General features: G+C 43.9%; 1 protein-coding gene across 1 annotated transcript; it reads left to right on the plus strand.

Moving 5' to 3' along the window:
• Positions 1–6013: 6013 nt before the first annotated feature.
• LOC118081234 (zinc finger protein 420-like) lies at positions 6014–21029 on the plus strand. Its single transcript, XM_060272217.1, has 9 exons — positions 6014–6074; positions 7323–7500; positions 7633–7759; positions 8741–8824; positions 9432–10791; positions 14707–14884; positions 14987–15113; positions 16105–16188; positions 16968–21029. The coding sequence occupies exons 2-9, from the start codon at positions 7426–7428 to the stop codon at positions 18419–18421; spliced, it is 3489 nt and encodes a 1162-aa protein (XP_060128200.1). The 5' UTR covers positions 6014–6074; positions 7323–7425; the 3' UTR covers positions 18422–21029.
• The last annotated feature ends 669 nt before the right edge of the window (positions 21030–21698 follow it).

The following is a 21698-nucleotide window of genomic DNA, read 5'->3' on the forward strand; positions in this document are numbered from 1 at the left end:
ACATCACATGCTTGTGGGGGGCGGGGTTACGAACATTCTATGAGGAGAAAATGGCAGTTAGTGACTGTAGCGATCAGTTTAAAAATTAGCCAGGCTGTAGAGGGTTAACCCTGTTAGAACCCTAAGAACCCAGGGGGGAGGGCTCTGGGGGAGTATAAAAACCCCAACCCTGGAGTCAGTAGGGGTTGTTGAAGGGAGTTGTTGGTTGAAGTCAGTCAGGTTAGAGTTGGTGTGAAGATAAGAGCTGGTTAATATTGAGGTGGATGTTAAACAGGGAGATAGACAGACAGGATACAGTGAGATGAGATTAGTGATAAATATTAGTAGTTATATTTAGAGGTAATAGGCCGGTAATTCAGATTTAGAGGTATTAGGCCGGTATAGGAACCATCTGTTATTTGAAACCGTTTAAGCTTTGTACAGTAACCAATACGCATAAGAACATTCAAATAAACTATCTTGTTTTATTTTTACGATATCCTGGTCTGAGGTGTGTGAGTGACTGAACGTATTTGTTTGTCGTAGGCACATCACCAATAGACCGTCAAACGTCCGGGGGTGATGTGCAGGTCAGAGTGACCGCGACAGTGACAGTTGAGAGTTGGGAGAGAGAGGCAGATGAAGCAGGAGAGTGTGAGCGTGGGTGATGGTAGAATAGGTTTATAGAGTAGTGTTAGGTGAGGAATTAGGGAGGTTTGAAGTGATATGTTTAACAAGAACAGTTCCATTGAAACCACATGCTTGTACACATGAACCTTGAATGCAACCGTTAAGTTCATAAGACATTAAATGTTAAATTAAAGTTCCATCCGTACTATCGTCTGTGTGATCTTTCCAGCAGAGGTATCTATGGCTCATCTGGTGGGGATACTTATTAAAAGGACAAAACCCCTATCTAAGGCAGAAAGGATAGGTTGTTGTCCCTTGAGTGCACCGAGAGGAGGAGGAAGAGGGAGACTGGTTCGAGGGTGACACAAAGTTTCCTCAGGTGGGAGGAAAGCTTCAAATGGGGGAAAAGCTCGAGTGAGGAGAACCCCTTACTGGTGTGTACATTAAAAATAGTCTCATATTTCCCCTCAGAGCTTAAAAGAAACCGTGCCACGTTTTGGGCTGGAAGAGCACTTGTTTGTTTGTTTGTTTAGTCGTTTAGTCGTGTCCGACTCTTCGTGACCCCACGAAGCACTTACATTTTACCTTTAAACTCCAAGCGTTGTGAGGGGGTTTATAAGGAGAATAACTGGGATAGTGGGAGGTGAACTTTACCTCAGGATATCCCCATTAAAGCCTTGCACAACTTGAGAAGTAGGTTGTACAATAAAGACGGAAAGTAGAGGACTTTCGTCACAACCCCTAAGCATTTAAAATCTTTTTCGCCGCTTGCTGCAGAGAGCTGCTCAGAGTATGTGTGAGTGCAGGCCCCACCCTGCCCTAGGCCTGATGGAGTTGGCTGGAGGAGGGAGCGGTCTTCCCAGCACTCACCGAAGCAGCAGCAGCAGCAGTGTCCCGGAGGCCTCTCAGAAGCCTCTTAAGCTGTGGTAGATAATAGATAATAAATAATAAATAAATAATGGATATTGTTTTCTGATTGGTAAAGATGGACCGAAACTGGATTGCTTTATGGAACTTGCTGAACCGACTGGGAGATTCCGAGTCCAGGAGTGGGTGTGTTTAGAATTAGATGTAAGTGCTTGAATGTTATTACCGGTAGGATAGAAGAAGTAATGTTTGAATTTATTGGATATTTTTGGGAATTAGTTTTAGGGTAAGGAGTGAAATAGAAGATAGATGGTTGGGAAATTAATTGTAGGTTAGGAATAATTGATGAAATGCTGAGGGACAATGAAGAGGAAAATGTTAATGAAACAGAGGAAGATGAAAATAATATGAAATAATTTGGAAAATAATATGAAATAATTTGGAAAATAATATGCAATTTGCTAAAGATGGATTAAAAATGGACCCAGTGAGGGGGGAATCGAGGAAGTCCATATAATAGTGTTAAGTAAGTTAGATAACAAGAAATTTTGTTGTTATTGTTACTCTTTTTTTCCTTTTTGGTTTTTGTATTTTTTCATTCTTATAAAATGAATAAATATTATTTGAAGAAGAAAAAAGACATTAAGACTGCACCTGGGTCTTCCTTCTGCACGCAAAGCTTTGCATCTGAGGCCTTCTGCATGTGAAGCAACTGCTCTGCCACTGAGCTGCCCCCCCCCATAACAAAGCCTAACTTTATCCATTGGCCCCCAGTTTTTGAAAAAAGGTACGCATTGTAATGACACCAGACCACCCCATACCCACCGGCATTTCTCTGAATAGGGATGTCCTATTCAACAGTAGGGTTTCCATAGGTTTGGAATTTCTCAGACATGCCCAGAATACTGTAGTTGGAAGCAGTGTCTGGGTGAAAATTGGCAAAATGTCCCATGTCGGCACTGCCATTTTTGCTGATTTTGTTAAAAGATAGTTCAAAAACTTCATTATTATTTTTTTGCAAAATAATTTTTAAAACTTTGGGCAAAACTAAAGCAAAAGCTGAACTGCTTTTGTGTCCGGGTTTTCACTTTTTGAAATATGGCCACCTAATCATCATCTTCTTCTCCTCCTTCCAACATATATAAAAACATAATAAAACATTAAACAGCTTCGCTATACAGGGCTGGCTTTCAGAAGTTACTTACATCTTTGGTTCAGGGGTCCCATACATAGCTGCCAAGTTTTCCCTTTTCTCACGAGGAAGCCTATTCAGCATAAGAGAAAATCCCTTAAAAAAAGGGATAGCTTGGCAGCTATGGTCCCATAACACCCTGCAACATTTATCCAATGGATATAGGGACTGGACTAGATGAATCCCAAGCCGGAATTAAGTTGCTGGAAGAAATATCAACAACCTCAGATATGCAGATGACACAACCTTGATGGCAGAAAGCGAGGAGGAATTAAAGAACCTTTTAATGAGGGTGAAAGAGGAGAGCGCAAAATATGGTCTGAAGCTCAACATCAAAAAAACCAAGATCATGGCCACTGGTCCCATCACCTCCTGGCAAATAGAAGGGGAAGAAATGGAGGCAGTGAGAGATTTTACTTTCTTGAGCTCCTTGATCACTGCAGATGGTGACAGCAGTCACGAAATTAAAAGACGCCTGCTTCTTGGAAGAAAAGCAATGACAAACCTAGACAGCATCTTAAAAAGCAGAGACATCACCTTGCCGACAAAGGTCCGTATAGTTAAAGCTATGGTTTTCCCAGTAGTGATGTATGGAAGTGAGAGCTGGACCATAAAGAAGGCTGATCGCCGAAGAATTGATGCTTTTGAATTATGGTGCTGGAGGAGACTCTTGAGAGCATGGGTGTAGACAGGGGGGGCAGGAGGGGGCAGCTGCCCCCCCCAGAAGCAAACAATTATTGTATTTTACAGACCATAACCAATACTTTGCCCCTCCAAAAACTGAAGTGGAAAGGGCTTTGCTTTAGCAAGAGCAGCTCTCCACTTGCTGGGGGCGGGAACACAGCTGTAACAAAAACACATCAAATAAATAAAGCAAAGTGGCTACCAGTACTTAAGCAGTTAAGACAATGGAGCAGAATATCCCTTCAGGCAAGGTCCACCCTATTCACCCTATTGTTATTCAGTGGGAGTTGTTAATGGGCATTCAGGGATCGCATTAACAGTTCTATTGGCGATTTAATGAGGGTGCAGAGGATTCAATTTGACTAAGGTGGCCCTGCAAGGCTAAAAGGAAGTGAATAAGAAGGGGGGGGCTGTAGCTTTGATAGACACAGTGATGTTTATAAAAAGCATTGGTGTTCCAGTCTGCCCCTCCTCCTGCATCTGTATACTGTAAATCAGGGGTGGCCACCTCCCAAGAGACTCTGATCTACTCACAGAGTTAAAAACTGGGAGTGATCTACCCCCTTTTGGGGGGGTTCAGGTCAAAGCTGTTGAGTTTTTTTAAGGAAGGGAAGCCCTGTTTTGGGGGGTTTAGGTCAAACTTGTTGAGCTTCTTTTAGGAGGGAGGGAGGCCCATTTTTGTTTAGGGCTTCAGGTCATAGTTCAGCTTTCTTTAGGGAGGAGGAAAAATTTGGGTGAGCTTTTTTTAGGGGTGCCAGTGATCTAGCAGTGATCTACCACAGACATCCAGTGATCTACTGGTAGATCACAATCTACCTGTTGGACGTGCCTGCTGTAAATCAAGCAGAGAGAAAGCTGCTTACAAGGCTCCTGTACAGGTGTACCGGTATCTTCCTCTTGCTGCAGAGTTCTAGCATCACAGCGTCACCCAGAGGCACCCACAAATGTGAGTTATCCCTCTCTCTATTTCTTCCTTCCTTCCCTCCCTCTTCCATTATTAATAAAATATGGGGGGGGGCAGATAAGCCCCACATAGAAAGCCCATCAACATGGGGGGGATGACTCTTTCACATATGGTATTTACTAGTAATTGGGGGGGGGGGAGGCACCTAGGCCTCTAGGAGTTGGCTGCTATGCCTAGAAGTAGGACAATTCAAGAAAGCAGAATGATGCATATGCTATGGCAATATATCAATAGAATCATAGAATTGTAGTCGGAAGGGACCACAAGGGTCATCTAGTCCAACCCCCTGCAATGCAGGAATTTTTTCCTAAGGTGGGGCTTGAACCCACAACATGGTTGAAATATTATGCTGATATGCAGCAACGCCTCGGAGCCGTCGTGACTGCGGCCGTGCCTTGCCTTGCCCTCGCCCACCCTGTCACCCCCTCTTGCCTGCCCGACCCTCCCGTCCTCTCCAGCCAAGCAGGGTAGCCGCCGCCGTTGCCAGCCCCAGAAGCACAAGGTGGCCGCTGCTGCCGCTGCCGCCACCACGATGTCGTCAGGCCAGCTGGCCCTGTAGCCCTGCCCACGTTCCCACTTTGTGGCCCCGCCCCTGAATGATCATGGCTTGCCCCCCCCTAGTTTTGATCCTGGCTACGCCCTTGCTTGAGAGTCCCATGGACTGCAAGAAGATCAAACCTATCCGTTCTTAAGGAAATCAGCCCTGAGTGCTCCCTGGAAGGACAGATCGTGAAGCTGAGGCTCCAATACTTTGGCCACCTCATGAGAAGAGAAGAATCCTTGGAAAAGACCCTGATGTTGGGAAAGATTGAGGGCACTAGGAGAAGGGGACGACAGAGGACGAGATGGTTGGACAGTGTTCTCGAAGCTACGAACATGAGTTTGACCAAACTGCGGGAGGCAGTGCAAGACAGGAGTGCCTGGCGTGCTATGGTCCATGGGGTCACGAAGAGTCGGACACAACTAAACGACTAAACAACAACAAATAGGGACGTCCTATGGAAAACATGGACGTTCTGGGATTGAATGAGAAACCAGGGTGGCTTCTGTAAACCCAGGAGTGTCCCTGGAAAACAAGGACGCTTGGCGGCATTCGGAGGGTCTGGGAACTCACAACCGTCTCACCAAATAAATGGCAATATAGAGCTGCTCTGCCACCCCAGGAATACAGGTCTTCCCCGGAATTAGGACGGATAGATTGTCCCGTGATTTTGGAGGTCACATTAAAAAAACTTCTCCCCAGAAAGTGTGGACCACGGTACACTCCCACCAAATGTGAAAATAGGAACCCGAGACCTTCTGCATGCCAAGCAACTGCTCTACCACTGAGCTGCACCCCCCCCCCCCAATAACAAAGCCTAACTTTCGCCATCAGCACCAGATTTTTTTTTTAAAGGTACACGTAATGACACTGGACCAGCTTTTATGGTTGTCTTAAGTTACTGCTCTAAACCCCTTCCCTGGAGGAGGCTATTTAGAAATTGGTGTGTCTGTGTGTTTTCGCTGCCGCTTGCAGAAATTGAACCCATGAATTTCTCCCTACATAAACGGGAATTACAGGCTTTGAAGGGAATTCCTGTTTGCAGGGAGGGGGAGGCGGATCACCTGCCACTCCCCCTCCCTCAGGGTCAATGAGCTCCGCTTCCTAGAGAGGCAGGAAGGGGATTTTATTGCGTTTGGGGGGGGGGGAATCTGGAGGGGCGGGGTCTCCATCCTCATTCCCAGAAGAGAGGCGGACTTGAGGAAGAGGAGAAAGAGGTGCCGCATATTTGGGGGTTATTTTTTTGGGGGGGGAGGATTTGCTTTCCCTCTCCCTGAATCTACAAACAGGGCAGCTGGGAAAGGAGGCGGGAGGATTGGGGGGGGGGGAGAGAAGAAAGGAAAGCAGGGAGGGGCTCCGCCTTTCCCCTGTGGGAATCAGTGGGGGGGGGGAGGCTGCATGGAGCCCACCCTGTTGCAAAGTGGGGTCCCCCTCTCCCAACGGGGTTTGCATTGCAAGATCCTTTTTGAAGCGCAGAGATCAAGCCAGCCTCCCATGGTGGGGGGAGGGGAGGGGAGCGAAGACACTTGAGCTTAACCAGAAAAGGGTGCCCCCCCAAAAAGGATTTGCAGCCCCACTCTGTGCATGTAGACTCAGAAGTCAGTCCTCCATTCAAAGGGGGTGGCAGCCCCATTCCACCTAGTGATGCTACTCTCTGTTTAACAGCCTCCATCTCCCTTCTCACTGCTGCCCCCCTCCTGTCCCCCCATGGCTCCCCCCAGGCTCTGCCTCCTATGTCAGGGAGGCAGTCTGGATGGCAGGGGAGGGGTGAGCTCCTACAGGACCAGCAGAGCCGCTGAGGAAACATGTTGGGCAGCCATAAAATCAGTCAGGATCGAGGTCCAGCGCGAGGGCCTTCTGGCGGTTCCCTCGCTACGAGAAGCCAAGTTACAGGGAACCAGGCAGAGGGCCTTCTCGGTAGTGGCACCCACCCTGTGGAATGCCCTCCCACTAGAGGTCAAATAGAACAACAATTACCAGACCTTTAGAAGGCATCTCAAGACAGCCCTGTTTAGGGAAGCTTTTAATGTTTGATGGATTTCTGTATTTTAATATTTTGTTATAAGCTGCCCAGAGTGGCTGGGGGAACTCGGCCAGATGGGCGGGGTATAAATAATAAATTATTATTATTATTATTATTATTATTATTATTATTATCGTAAATCGGGCTAATCAGTGCCGGGCAGCAGACTCTGGGTCAAGGAATTTACGACCCACAAACAAACATACTACGACAACCGTAATGCTTTATGTGGCACTTCATTACAAGTTTGGGGTTTATTAGTAATGATATTTGTAATTTGTTACAGTTATGCTATCTGTGTAAATGTCTCCCACCTTAATTAAATCCATCCTTCTGTGAACCGCCCTTAGACCTCTGGGTATAGGGCGGTATATAAATCATTATTATTATTATTATTATTATTATTATTATTATTATTATTTCTTCATTGTTCTTCTTAAAGAGGTGTTCCCTGCACCGAAATGCATTGTGGCAACAGCTGAGAGAGTCCCAGAAGTGGCCCAGTTTACGCCTCCTCCTCCTCCGTCCTTTTCACTGGCAACGCAATGGCCTCTGGTAAACCCTCTGAACCGTCTCTTCTTAAAGATGGAGTGGAAAGAGGAGCCAGGCAGCTTCCTCAGGTAGCGAAAGAGCAATGGGAGCAGGGAGGAGGGAAGAGGCACAGATGGGACAACCCAGCTTCCCTCTGTGTTGAGCGGGGATGATGGAGATCTAAGAGAAGCTCTGTTTTCTTCTTCCTCGTCTTCTTCCAGGCCCTCTTGACCTTTGAGGAGGTGGCTGTGTTTTTCACAGAGGAAGAGTGGGCTCTGCTGGATCCAGGCCAAAGAGCTCTGCACAAGGAAGTCATGGGGGAGAATTATGAGTTGGTGGCCTCTCTAGGTAAGGGCACATTCTTTTCCTCCTGGCTGTTAGACATTGGAGGTGTGAATCTGCTGTTTGAGCCATTTATTCATGCTGTGTCTTCTTCTTTTGCGAATCCTTGTAGCTGAGTAAGATTGTCTTCCATGAACATGGTCTTAATGGTGTGTCCGTAAGTGACTGTAGAGTCCAATTCTGGATCCACACATTTTTCCGCAGTGGGGACATAGGTTTCCGGGCGGGGGTTAATCACAATGAGAGTTTGCCAAATATAAATAATAATAATAATATTTATTAATTAATTAATTTATACCCCGCCCATCTGGGTGGGTTTCCCCAGCCACTATGGGCAGCTTCCAGGAAAATATTAAACATAGAATCAAACATTAATAAATTCCCTAAACAGGGCTGCCTTCAGATGTCTTAGAAAAGTCAGATAGTTGTTTATTTCCTTGACATCTGATGAGAGGGCGTTCAACAGGGTGGGTGCCGCTACTGAGAAGGCCCTCTTCCTGTTTCCCTGTAACCTCACATCTTGCAGTGAGGGAGTGCTTGCAGGCCAGTGTTTGCCGATTTTGTGTGCTTATATGCATTTTTTTAGATTTGCCTTAAGAGGTACATCCACTGGTACATCAATTTCCATTCTTAAGTTGGGAATAGAGTAGCTGCTTCCGAATATGATAATCAGGCATCCGAACAACATGACCAGCCCAACGAAGTTGATGTTGAGGATTGTAGTTTATAGCAATAATGTACTTTTGTCAATAGGTAACTCTTCATAAGCTGATATTGGGGTAGGAAATCCCAAAAATAACCTGTGTATAATCTATAAAGAGACTCACAGGGTAATAATGGTGGCATGAAATTTCCTGGTCCACGTCATTTATTAGCTTTTAATGGGCCACCAGATACTTTGCTGTTTGTTTCACAAGATTAATATTTTTGAATATTTTTACAGTCACATATGACATAAACCATTTCTGTTTTACTTATTCCTCATAGCAGAGACTCTAATACTCAAGTCTGAGCTTATCTCCTCACTTGGAACAGAAAAATACAGGGATGTTGTCCTGGACCAATTGAGAGGTACATACTTCCACTTTGCTGTGAGACTGTACCTTTTTATGTCTCCTTTCAGTGTGTAGGAATATAAAAAGAGCCCTTTTGGATCAGAACAAGGGCCCATCTTTTCTAGCATCCTGGTGCAGGTTTAGGTGATGTGTACAGCTGGTTGAAATGTATCAGTGAGATATTACAGATGAGGGAGGATGGAGAAAACTGAATACAGAGGCGTAGCAATTTCAGAGGAGGAAGAAGATTGAGAAAGTGTTCCCTCCAGATGTTGCTGCACTACAACTCTCACTATCCCTGATCATTGGCTATCTTTACTTGGGTTGATGCTACTTAGAGTCCAACCACATCTGGAGGGCCGTGGATGCCTCACCTCAGCATATAAGGTTTCTCTTGGTGCTCAGTGTTACATGGGATTTTAAGGTAGAACTGGATACTAAGGGTTCTTGATATTATTTTCAGATTTCCTTTCCTTTCCTAAAAATGTGGTACATGGAAGAGGGAGGAATGCTGGAGGTGTTAAAAGAATAGAAAGGGCTGATTGGTCTTGCTGCGTGTTAATTTCTCTTGTTCTATTCCTTGAATAGATAACAATATTTTCTTTTCCCCAACTTTCAACCAGGTGATGAAGAAGACAATCAGAATTATGAGGGGCCATCTGTGAAGTACTTCAGTGTGAGTGAAGACCTTAGCCAACATCTACAAACTAACACAGGAGAGAAACCCTTTAAATGTATGGAGTGTGGAAAGAGTTTCAGTCAGGGTGGAACCCTTACTCGACATCAACGGACTCACACAGGGGAGAAACCATTTTGGTGTATGGATTGTGGGAAGGGCTTCAGTGACAGTGGAACCCTTACTAGACATCGACGGATTCACACAGGGGAGAAACCATTTAAATGTATGGATTGTGGGATGGGTTTCAATGAAGGTAGAAAACTTACTAGGCATCAACTGATTCACACAGGGGAAAAACCATTTACATGTAAGGATTGTGGAAAGAGCTTCTTTGAGAGTAGAGTTCTTAGAGCACATCAACGAATTCACACAGGGGAGAAACCATATAGATGTATGGAATGTTGGAAGGGTTTCAGTGAAGTTGCAGCATTTAGAAGACATCAAAGAACTCACACAGGGGAGAAACCATTTAGATGTATGAATTGTGGGAAGTGCTTCAGAGAAAATGGGAAACTTACTGTACATCTACGAACCCACACAGAGGAGAAACCATATAGATGTATGGAGTGTGGGAAGGGTTTCAGAGAAAATGGGAAGCTTAATGTACATCTACGAATTCACACAGGGGAGAAACCCTTTAGATGTATGGAGTGTGGAAAGAGCTTCAGGCAGAGTGCAAACCTTACTGAACATAAACGAACTCATACGGGGGAGAAACCATTTAAATGTATGGAATGTGGAAAGAGCTTCGCTGTTAGTTCAGCACTTAGACTACATCAACGAACTCACACAGGGGAAAAACCATTCAGATGTATGGAGTGTGGAAAGAGCTTCAGTGATAGGGGAAAGCTTACAATGCATCAACGAACTCATACCGGGGAGAAACCATATAAATGTTTGGAGTGTGGAAAGATATTCAATCAGAGTGCAAGCCTTACTATACATCAACGAATCCACACAGGGGAGAAACCATTTAAATGCATTGTGTGTGGAAAGGGCTTCAGAGAAAATAGACAACTTGCTGTACATCTACGAACCCACACAGAGGAGAAACCATATAGATGTGTGGAGTGTGGGAAGGGTTTCAGAGAAAATGGGAAACTTACTGTACATCTACGAATTCACACAGGGGAGAAACCATTTAAATGTATGGAGTGTGGAAAGAGTTTCAGTCGTAGTGGACATTTTAGAATACATCTACGAATTCACACAGGGGAGAAACCCTTTAGATGTACAGAGTGTGGAAAGAGCTTTCGTCACAAAGGAAATCTTACTGTACATCAACAAACTCACAGGGGAGAAAACATATGAATGTACGGATTGTGGGGAGTGCTTCTGTAATGGTGTAACTCTTAGAAAACATCAACGATCTCACAGAGAAGCAACAGTTTAAATATTAGGAGTGTGGAAAGCATTTCAGTTACAATGGAGTTCTTGATTAACACCTACGGACTCACAGGGAAGAACCCATTCAGTTTTATAGAGAGTGCCAGGTTTCCCCAATAGAGTTCACTTGTCTCTCATACCAACAAACTCTTATATGGAAAACGCATTGTAAATGCATGGAGTGTGTTTTATGTTTTGGTGTTTGTATGGAATGTTGTACATACATGTATTAAAGCAACGAGGGCAATGTCTCATAATACGGTAGTAAGTTAAATGAAAGATACAATGCACTGTTAGGGATGTGCAGAATGTGACCCTGGAGTTCTCATTGTCAGTGAACATGTACTGAGAGTCCGTTGATATTTGATCTTTGCCAGACAGAGTTAGGAATGGAGAGTTGTGAAAAGCAGAACACAACAGTGGTGTTTAGGAAGCAGGATAGGCTCTGGAATCCTGTAACTGTAGAGTTGAAAGGGACTCCAATGATTATTCTAGTCCACCTCCCTGTTATAAGAACAGCAGCAGAAAGCCCATTTTTGTAATTGCAATAAAGGAACAATGAAAACACAGAAAGACTGAAAAGTAATCCTTAAACCGTCCTAAACTTAATCCTTAAACTGCCCCCTACCCAGCTGGACTTGATGGTCCAGATGTTATTAATCCAAGCCTCTATTGTTATTTTAGAGCAGGGGTCAGCAAACTTTTTCAGCAGGGGGGCGGTCCACCGTCCCTCAGACCTCATGGGGGGCCGGACTATATTTTGGAAAAAAGAGAGAAAAATGAATGAATTCCTATGCCCCACAGAGAGGCATTTTAAATAAAAGAACACATTCTACTCATGTAAAAACATGCTGGTTCCTGGACCGTCCGTGGGCCGGATTGAGAAGGCGATTCGGCCGCATCCGGCCCCCGGGCCTTAGTTTGGGGACTCCTGTTTTAGAGGATGTCTTCCATCATGGTCAATGACTGTAGTTTAGCTGCTGTAAACCGAAAGGACATTTATTATTTAGATCGAAGCGTAGAATATAGGGTCAAATATGCTTATTATAACCATTCAGTGGACATTCAGCCCCTGTATATTGGTGGAGAGGGTGACTGTATTTACGTACTTGGGTGTTACCATCGAGCAGAGTATGACCTGGAGCGCGATTACCACTGCTCTGGTGAAGAAGGCCCAGCAGAGAATATATTTCCTCAGACTTTTTTTTAAAAAAAGAACAAGCTGAGTGAGAGGCTGCTGGTGTCCTCCTACCGAGGCTCCATAGAGAGCGTTCTTACATACTGTATCTCTCCTTGGTTTTCCAGCTGCACAGTCATGGATAGGAAAGTGCTCCAGAAGGTCATAACCACAGCCCAAAAGATTAAAAGCCATCCTCTCCCATCTCTGGAATAACTATACAACTCCCGTTGCCTTAAAAAAGCAAATAATATTTTACAGGATTCATCTCATCCAGGATATAGTCTTTTTGCACCGTTACCTTCGGGCAAGAGATGCAGAACAATTTAATCAAGAACGAATAGATTTAAAAAGTTTCTATCCAAGAGCTATAACCATCTTAAATGCTGTAACTAAATAATACCGTATGATCCTGGGGAGTTGTGACGGGTGTGTGTGTGTCTGTAATTGTTTTTATTTTGTTTTTTTATGGGACGGCATGCAATTTCGTTGTACTATGTACAATGACAATAAAGTTTTGTTTCTATTCTATTCTATAAGGCATACTAAATAAGGACGGATCGATTGTTTAGAGATTTTGGAGGTCAGATAAAAAGCTCTTCCCCAGAAGATATGGACCATGCTACAGTGCTACACTCCCACCAAACGTGAAAGTAAGAATGAGACCTTCTGCATGCAAAGCAACTGCTCTGACCCTGAGCTGCACACACCCCCGCCCCATAACAAAGCCTAACTTTCTCCATCAGCTTAGGCTTGTCTTAAGTTACTGCTCTGAACCCCTTCCCAGGAGGAGGCTTTTCAGACATGGGGGGGGGGGTTCGTCTTTCATTGCCGTTTGCAAAAATCGAACCCATGAATTTCTCCCTAAATCAACGGGGATACAGAGCTTCCAGGCCTGGAAGGGAATTCCTGTTTGCAGGGAGCGGGAGGCGGGTCTCCTACCCCTCCCCCTTACTCTGGGTCAATGAGCTCCGCTTCCTAGAGAGGCAGGAAGTTTTTATTGGGAGGGGAGGGAATCTGGAGGGGCGGGGTCTCCATCCTCATTCCCGGAAGAGAAGCGGACTTGGAGAAGAGGAGAAAGAGGTGCCGCATATTTGGGGTTATTTGGGGTGGGGGTGAGAGAAGGATTCGCTTTCCCTCTCCCTGAATCTACAAACAGGGCAGCTGGGAAAGGAGGCGGGAGGATTGGAGGCGGGGGGGGGAGAGAGAAAGGAAAGTAGGGAGGGGCTCCGCATTGTCCCTGTGGGAATCATGGGGGTGGGGGAAGACTGGATGCAGCCCACCCTGTTGCAAAGTGGGGTCCTTGCCCTCCCAACTTTTTGAAACTCAGAGATCAAGCCAGCCTCCCATGGTGGGGGGAGGGGGATGGGAGGGGGCGAAACTTGACACGAACCACAAAAGGGTGCCACCCAACAGGGATTTGCAGCCCCACCCTGTGCATGTTAACTCAGAAGTAGGTCCTAGCTCGTTCAAAGGGGTGGCAGCCCCATTCCACCTAGTGATGCTCCTCTCTCTTTAATAGCTTCCATCTCCCTTCTCACCGCTTCCCCCTCCTGCCGCCCACCGCTCCCCCCAGGGTCTGCCTCCTGCGGCAGGGGAGGGGGTGAGCTCTTTCAGGACCCTGATCTACCCCCCTCCGAAATCTGCTGCTGAAGCCCCTTCCACAGTGGGGCGGAGATTGGGAGGTCAAGCAGGGGGAGAGGAAGTGGAAGCAGCTGGAGAACAGAGTCGCCTCTGGATTGGGAGAGAGGGAGGAGATTTCGAATTAGGGGGGGAGAGATGGGGGGTGTCAAGGGACATCGGCCTCCGGAGCTTCCTTAGTAAGAAAGAGGCTGATGTGAGAAGGAAGCAAAAGGAAACAATAATTTGCTTCTTGGGAATGGGGAAGCCCCTCAGCTCCCTTTTAAGAAATCCTAGTCTGGCAGGCTGAGGTTGCTTTGGCACAAAGGAAAGAACCTTGTTGGGTTTCCCATGTTGGGGGGTGCAGTTGGGGAGGGTTTGCTGTGCTGCTTTTGTGCTCCAAAACTGGAGGGAAGAGGCACATTTTCCATTCCCTGAAGCATGAAAAAGCCCCTCGTTAAGAGTTTGGGAAGCCTCATTAAGAGTTTGGGATTTGAAGCTGAATGTCTTCTAAAGACAGACAGCTTATACTATTATAACGTTCCTATAGAAAGGATTACAGATGTACCTCAGGTTACAGACGCTTCAGGTTACAGACTCCGCTACCCCAGAAATTGTACCTCAGGTTAAGAACTTTGCTTCAGGATGAGAACAGAAATCGTGTGGCGGCGGCGCAGCTGGAGTGGGAGCCCCCCATTAGGTAAAGTGGTACCTCAGGTTAAGAAGAGTTTCAGGTTAAGAACAGACCTCCAGAACGAATTCAGTTCTTAACCTGAAGTACCACTGTACATCCTTCCACTTCTCTGCCTTTGTAATTAGAATTTATGAGTATTAGTATTAGTATTGGTATCTTTAATTTGTAACAGGCATGCTATCTGTGTAAATGTCTCCCACCCTAATGAAATCCATCTTTCTGTGAACCCCCCCGAGACCTCCGGGTATAGGAATTTATAGGTATATAAATTCAGTTAATAATAATAATAATAATAATAATTTTTTCATTGTTCTTCTTAAAGAGGTGCTCCCTGCATTGAAGTGCATCGTGGCAACAGCTAAGGGAGTCCCAGAAGTGGCCCAGTTACACTTCCTCCTCTGTCCTTTCCACTGGCAACGCAATGGCCTCTGAGACACCCTCTGAACGGTCTCTTCTTAAAGATGGAGGAGAAAGAGGAGCCAGACAGCTTCCTCAGGTAGCGAAAGAGCAACGGGAGCAGGTAGGAGGGAAGAGGCACAGATGGGACAACCCAGCTTCCCTCTGTGTTGAGTGGGGATGAGGGGGATCTAAGAGAAGCTCTGTTTTCTTCCTCTTCTTCCAGGCCCTCTTGACCTTTGAGGAGGTGGCTGTATTTTTCACGGAGAAGGAGTGGGCTCTGCTGGATCCAGGCCAAAGAGCTTTGCACAAGGAAGTCATGGAGGAGAATTATGAGATGGTGGCCTCTTTAGGTAAGAGAAGAATGTTATCCCTCTTGGCTGCTAAACATTGAAAGAGTGAATCTGCTGTTTGAGCCATTTATTCATGCTGTGTCTTCTTCTTTGGCGAATCCTCATAGCCGAGTAAGATTGTCTTCCATGAACATGGTCTTAACAGTGTGTCCGTAAGTTACAGTAGAGTCCATTTCTGGATCCACACATCTTTCCGCAGTGGGGACATAGGTTTCTGGGTCGGAGTTAATCACAATGAGAGTTTACCAAATGTGCTTTCCTCATAGCTTGTTTCTCCCTTTCGTCTGGAGTTTGTGCTTCTTCAAAGTCCATGATGCCTTTGCTAAAGGATTGTTCTTCAATTGGATATTTATTTATTTGTTTATTTATTTATTTATTTCCCCAGCCACTCTGGGTGGCTTCCAGCAAAATATTAAAAATAGAATCAAGCATTAATAACTTCCCTAAACAGGGCTGCCTTCAGATGTCTTCTAAATGTCAGATAGTTGTTTATTTCCTTGACATCTGATGAGAGGGCGTTCAACAAGGTGGGTGCCGCTACTGAGAAGTTCCTCTTCCTGGTTCCCTGTAACCTCATCTCACAGTGAGGGAGCGCTCGCAGGCCAATATTTCCCAATTTTATGCGCTTCTATGCATTTTTTAGATTTGCCTTGAGAGGTACATCCACCGGTACATCAATTTCCATTCTTAAGTTGGGAATAGAGTAGTTGCTTTCAAATATGATGATCAGGCATCCGAACAACATGACAAGTCCAACGAAGTTGATGTTGAGGATTGTAGTTTATAGCAACATTGTACAAACCTATGTATAATATACAGAGAGACTCACAAGGTAAAAATGGTGGCATGAGGTTTCCTGGTCCACGTCATTTATTAGCTTTTAATGGGCCACCAGATACTTTGCTGTTTACTTCACAAGATTAATATTTTTGAGTAGTTTTACAGTCACATATGACATAAACAACACTTCTGTTTTACTTATTCCTCATAGCAGAGACTCTGATACTCAAGTCTGAGCTCATCTCCTCGCATGGAACAGAAAAATACAGGGATGTTGTCCTGGACCAATTGAGAGGTACATACTTCCACTTTGCTGTGAGGCTGTACCTTGTGTGTTTCCTTTCAGTGTGAAGGAATATAAAGAGAGCCCTTTTGGATCAGAACAAGGGCCCATCTTTTCCAGCATCCTGTGCAGGTTTAGGTGATGTGGAATGTATCAGTGAGATATTACAGATGAGGGAGGACGGAGAAAACTGAATGCAGAGGCGTAGCAATTTCAGAGGAGGAGGAAGATGGAGAAAGTGTTCCCTCCAGATGTTGCTGCACTGCAACTCGCACCATCCCTGATCGTTGGCCATCTTTACTTGGGTTGATGCTACTTAGAGTCCAACCACATCTGGAGGGCTGTAGATGCCTCACCTCAGCATAGAAGGTTTCTATTGGTGCTCATGTTTCATGGGCTTTTATGGTAGAACTGGATACTAAGAGTTCTTGATATTATTTTCAGATTTCCTTTCCTTTCCTAAAAATGTGGTACATGGGAGAGGGAGGAATGCTGGATGTGTTAAAAGGATAGAAAGGGCTGATTGGTCTTGCTGCGTCTTAATTTCTCTTGTTTTCTTCCTTAACAAGTACCGTATATTACGGCGTATAAGACGACTGGCGTATAAGACGACCCCCAACTTTTCCAGTTAAAATATAGAGTTTGGGATATACTCGCCGTATAAGAAATAAGACCCGGTGTATAAGATGACCCCCGACTTTTGAGAAGATTTTCCTGGGTTAAAAAGTACGGTAGTCTTATACGCAGGAATATACAGTAACAATATTTTCTTTTCCCCAACTTTCAACCAGATGATGGAGAAGATTATCAGAATTTTGAGGGGCCATCTGTGAAGTACTTCCATGCGAGTGAACACCTTAGCACACATCTACAAACTAACACAGGAGAGAAACCCTTTAAATGTATGGAGTGTGGAAAGAGTTTCAGTCAGAGTGGAAATTATACTCGACATCAACGGACTCACACAGGGGAGAAACCATTTTGGTGTATGGATTGTGGGAAGGGCTTCAGTGACAGTGGAACCCTTACTAGACATCGACGGATTCACACAGGGGAGAAACCATTTAAATGTATGGATTGTGGGATGGGTTTCAATGAAGGTACAAAACTTACTAGGCATCAACTGATTCACACAGGGGAGAAACCATTTTGGTGTATGGATTGTGGGAAGGGCTTCAGTGACAGTGGAACCCTTACTCGACATCAACGGACTCACACAGGGGAGAAACCATTTTGGTGTATGGATTGTGGGAAGGGCTTCAGTCACAGTGGAACCCTTACTAGACATCGACGGATTCACACAGGGGAGAAACCATTTAAATGTATGGATTGTGGGATGGGTTTCAATGAAGGTAGAAAACTTACTAGGCATCAACTGATTCACACAGGGGAGAAACCATTTACATGTAAGGATTGTGGAAAGAGCTTCTTTGAGAGTAGAGTTCTTAGAGGTCATCAACGAATTCACACAGGAGAGAAACCATATAGATGTACAGAGTGTGGGAAAGGTTTCAGTGAAGTTTCAGCACTTAGAAGACATCAACGAACTCACACAGGGGAAAAACCCGTTAGATGTATGAATTGTGGGAAGTGCTTCAGAGAAAATGGAAAACTTACTGTACATCTGCGAACCCACACAGAGGAGAAACCATATAGATGTATGGAGTGTGGGAAGGGTTTCAGAGAAAATAGGAAGCTTACTGAACATCTGCGAACCCACACAGGGGAGAAACCCTTTAGATGTATGGAGTGTGGAAAGAGCTTCAGGCAGAGTGCAAACCTTACCCAACATAAACGAACTCATACAGGGGAGAAACCATTTAAATGTATGGAATGTGGAAAGAGCTTCGCTGCTCGTTCAGCACTTAGACTACATCAACGAACTCACACAGGGGAAAAACCATTCAGATGTATGGAGTGCGGAAAGAACTTCAGTGATAGGGGAAAGCTTACAATGCATCAACGAACTCATACAGGGGAGAAACCATATAAATGTTTGGAGTGTGGAAAGGGATTCAGTCAGAGTGCAAGCCTTACTGTACATCAACGAACCCACACAGAGGAGAAACCATATAGATGTATGGAGTGTGGGAAGGGTTTCAGAGGAAATGGGAAACTTACTGTACATCTACGAATTCACACAGGGGAGAAACCCTTTAGATGTACAGAGTGTGGAAAGAGCTTTAGTCACAAAGGAAATCTTATCGTACATCAACGAACCCATACAGGGGGGGAAACCATTTAAATGTTTGGATTGTGGGAAGTACTTCTGTAATGGTGTAACTCTTGTTGTTGTTTAGTTGTTTAGTCATGTCCGACTCTTCGTGACCCCATGGACCATAGCACGCCAGGCACTCCTGTCTTGCACTGCCTCCTGCAGTTTGGTCAAACTCATGTTCGTAGCTTCGAGAACACTGTCCAACCATCTTGTCCTCTGTCGTCCCCTTCTCCTAGTGCCCTCAATCTTTCCCAACATCAGGGTCTTTTCCAAGGATTCTTCTCTTCTCATGAGGTGGCCAAAGTATTGGAGCCTCAGCTTCACGATCTGTCCTTCCAGGGAGCACTCAGGGCTGATTTCCTTAAGAATGGATAGGTTTGATCTTCTTGCAGTCCATGGGACTCTCAAGAGTCTCCTCCAGCACCACAATTCAAAAGCATCAATTCTTCGGCGATCAGCCTTTATGGTCCAGCTCTCACTTCCATACATCACTACTGGGAAAACCATAGCTTTAACTATACGGACCTTTGTCGGCAAGGTGATGTTTCTAAGGTGTAACTTTTAGAAAACACCAACGATCTCACAGAGAAGCAACAGTTTAAATATCAGGAGTGTGGAAAGCGTTTCAGTTATAATTGAGTTCTTAACACCTACGGACTCCCACAGGGAAGAACCCAATCGGTTTTATAGAGATTTTAGGACGAAGGATTGGTTCTAGAGTCCTTGAACTGTAAAGTTGAAAGGCAAGGGTCTTCTAGTCCAATTACCTGTTATAAGAACGTTAGCATAAAACCCATTTTTCTAATTGCAATAATGGAACAATGAAAACACATGAAGGCTGAAACCATCGTTGTGCAGTAAACTCTGGAATGATATATATATGAAGAACTAAAGAAACTACTGAAATACAACTTCAAAAAAAAAAAAAAAACCCCAGAGGTATTCTTGCTCAGTCTCTTGCCAAAGGAAATAGGAAGATCAAAGAAAACATTGTTCATGTATGGAGTAGTGGCAGGGAGAATCATAATAGCAAGAAACTGGAAAAACAAAATAGTACCCACGATAATGGACTGGCAAGTATTAATGGTAGAATATATGCAGCTTGCAAAAACAACAGGCAGAGTGAGAGGGCAGATGAAACAAGAAGTCAATTAGGAATGGGGAGTATTTAAAGAATATTTAAATAATAATAATATAAAAGAAACTCCTCTGGCAGAACTATACTGAACCTGGTATAACATCAATTTTTATTACAAATGAATATCAGATTTAGAGATAAAGATTTAGAGATAAAGGGAAAAATAAAGGGTAATAAACTTACGAAACGTGTGAAAATACTTAGACAGCAGATAAATTACAGCGAGTTTAATTGGAGGTCAGCTGAAAGTTTGAATCATAGATTAGAAGCTTAAAATGAAATAAGGTTATTGGTTATTGTTTAATAGGAATTGTTAGCAGATTGGAGAATCTGGCAGTGTTTATGTTTTATATGTTTGTTGGTCATATGTAAGGCTTATATGTGTGTATGTAATTGTATGTTGTGTGTTTTTGTTCTTGTCTTAAATTTTTAATCAATAAAGATATTATTTTTTAAAAAATATTAAGAGTGTGGAAAGCATTTCAGTTATAATGGAGTTCTTAATTAACACCTATGGACTCCCACAGTGAAGAACCCAATCAGTTTTATAGAGAGTGCCAGGTTTCCCCAATAGAATTCACTTGTCTCTCATACCAACAAACTCTTATATGGAAAATGCATTGTAAATGCATGGAGTTTGTTTTATGTTTTGGTGTTTGTATGGAATGTTGTACATGTATTAAAGCAACAAGGGCAATGTCTCATAATAGTAAGTTAAATGAAAGATACCATGTACTGTCAAGGAGTGTCCGTTGATATTTGGTCTTTGCAAAGAGAATTGTGAATGGAGAGTTGTGAAAAGTAGAACACAACAGTGGTGTTTAGGAAGCTGGATAGGCTCTGGAATCCTGTAACTGTAGAGTTGAAAGGGACTCCAAGGATTATTCTAGTCCACCCCCCTGTTATAAGAACAACAGCAGAAAGCCCATTTTTGTAATTGCAATAAAGGAACAATGAAAACACAGAAAGACTGAAAAGTAATCCTTAAACCGTCCTAAACTTAATCCTTAAACTGCCCCCTCCCCAGCTGGACTTGATGGTCCAGATGTTATTAATCCAAGCCTCTATTGTTATTTTAGAGATTGCCTTCCATCATGGGCAATGACTGTAGTCTAGCTGCTGTGAACAGAAAGGACATTTATTCTTTAGATTGAAGCGTAGAATATGGGGTCAAATATGGTTATAATAACCATTCAGCGGACATTCAGCCCCTGTATATTGGCGAAGAGGGTGGCTGTATTTAAGTTTTTGGGTGTTACCATCGAGCAGAGTATGACCTGGAGTGCGATTACCACTGCTCTGGTGAAGAAGGCCCAGCAGAGAATATATTTCCTTAGACTTTTTTTTAAAAAGAACAAGCTGAGTGAGAGGCTGCTGGTGTCCTCCTACCGAGGCTCCATAGAGAGCGTTCTTACATACTGTATCTCTGCTTGGTTTTCCAGCTGCACAGTCATGGATAGGAAAGTGCTCCAGAAGGTCATAACCACAGCCCAAAAGATTAAAGCCATCCTCTCCCATCTCTGGAATAACTATACAACTCCCGTTGCCTTAAAAAAAGCAAATAATATTATATTAGTTATAAATAGAAACGTGGAAGGGGGGAGGAGGAAGTCAATAGAGTAAGAAAGTACATTGGAGCTTTATATTGTTAAGGAAACCAAAGATTGATGATACGTCAGCTCTAATGTGAATAAGTAATTGTTTTTCTATGTTTTTTCTTTTCTTTTTCTTATTTTTTGTTTTTTGCCCTTTTCTTTTTCTTTTATCTATGTGTTTCAATATTTTTGTATTTGTTATAAAACCAATAAGATATCTTTATATAAAAAAGCAAATAATATTTTACAGGATTCATCTCATCCAGGATATAGTCTTTTTGCACCGTTGCCTTCGGGCAAGAGATGCAGAACAATTAAATCAAGAACAAATAGATTTAAAAACAGTTTCTATCCAAGAGCTATAAGTTACCATAAATGCTGTAACTAAATAATATGATCCCGGGGAGTTGTGATGGGTGTGTGTCTGTGTCTGTGTGTGTGTCTGTGTCTGTAATTGTGGGGTTGTTGTTTTTTAATGGGATGGCATGCAATTGCGTTGTACTATGTACAATGACAATAAAGTATCTATTCTATACTGCTCTGACCCTGAGCTGCACCCCCCCCCCCGCGC

The sequence above is a fragment of the Zootoca vivipara genome, chromosome 2 (assembly GCF_963506605.1).
Source record: "Zootoca vivipara chromosome 2, rZooViv1.1, whole genome shotgun sequence".
Lineage (NCBI taxonomy): Eukaryota > Metazoa > Chordata > Lepidosauria > Squamata > Lacertidae > Zootoca > Zootoca vivipara.

Bases quoted from the DNA above. Each gene is read 5' to 3' on its own strand.
- LOC118081234 (XM_060272217.1), top strand. From the start codon at position 7,426: ATGGCCTCTGGTAAACCCTCTGAACCGTCTCTTCTTAAAGATGGAGTG. The intron at 7,501-7,632 runs GTAGCGAAAGAG...GTCTTCTTCCAG, and splicing joins GAGCCAGGCAGCTTCCTCAG to GCCCTCTTGACCTTTGAGGA. The intron at 15,114-16,104 runs GTAAGAGAAGAA...TATTCCTCATAG, and splicing joins TGAGATGGTGGCCTCTTTAG to CAGAGACTCTGATACTCAAG.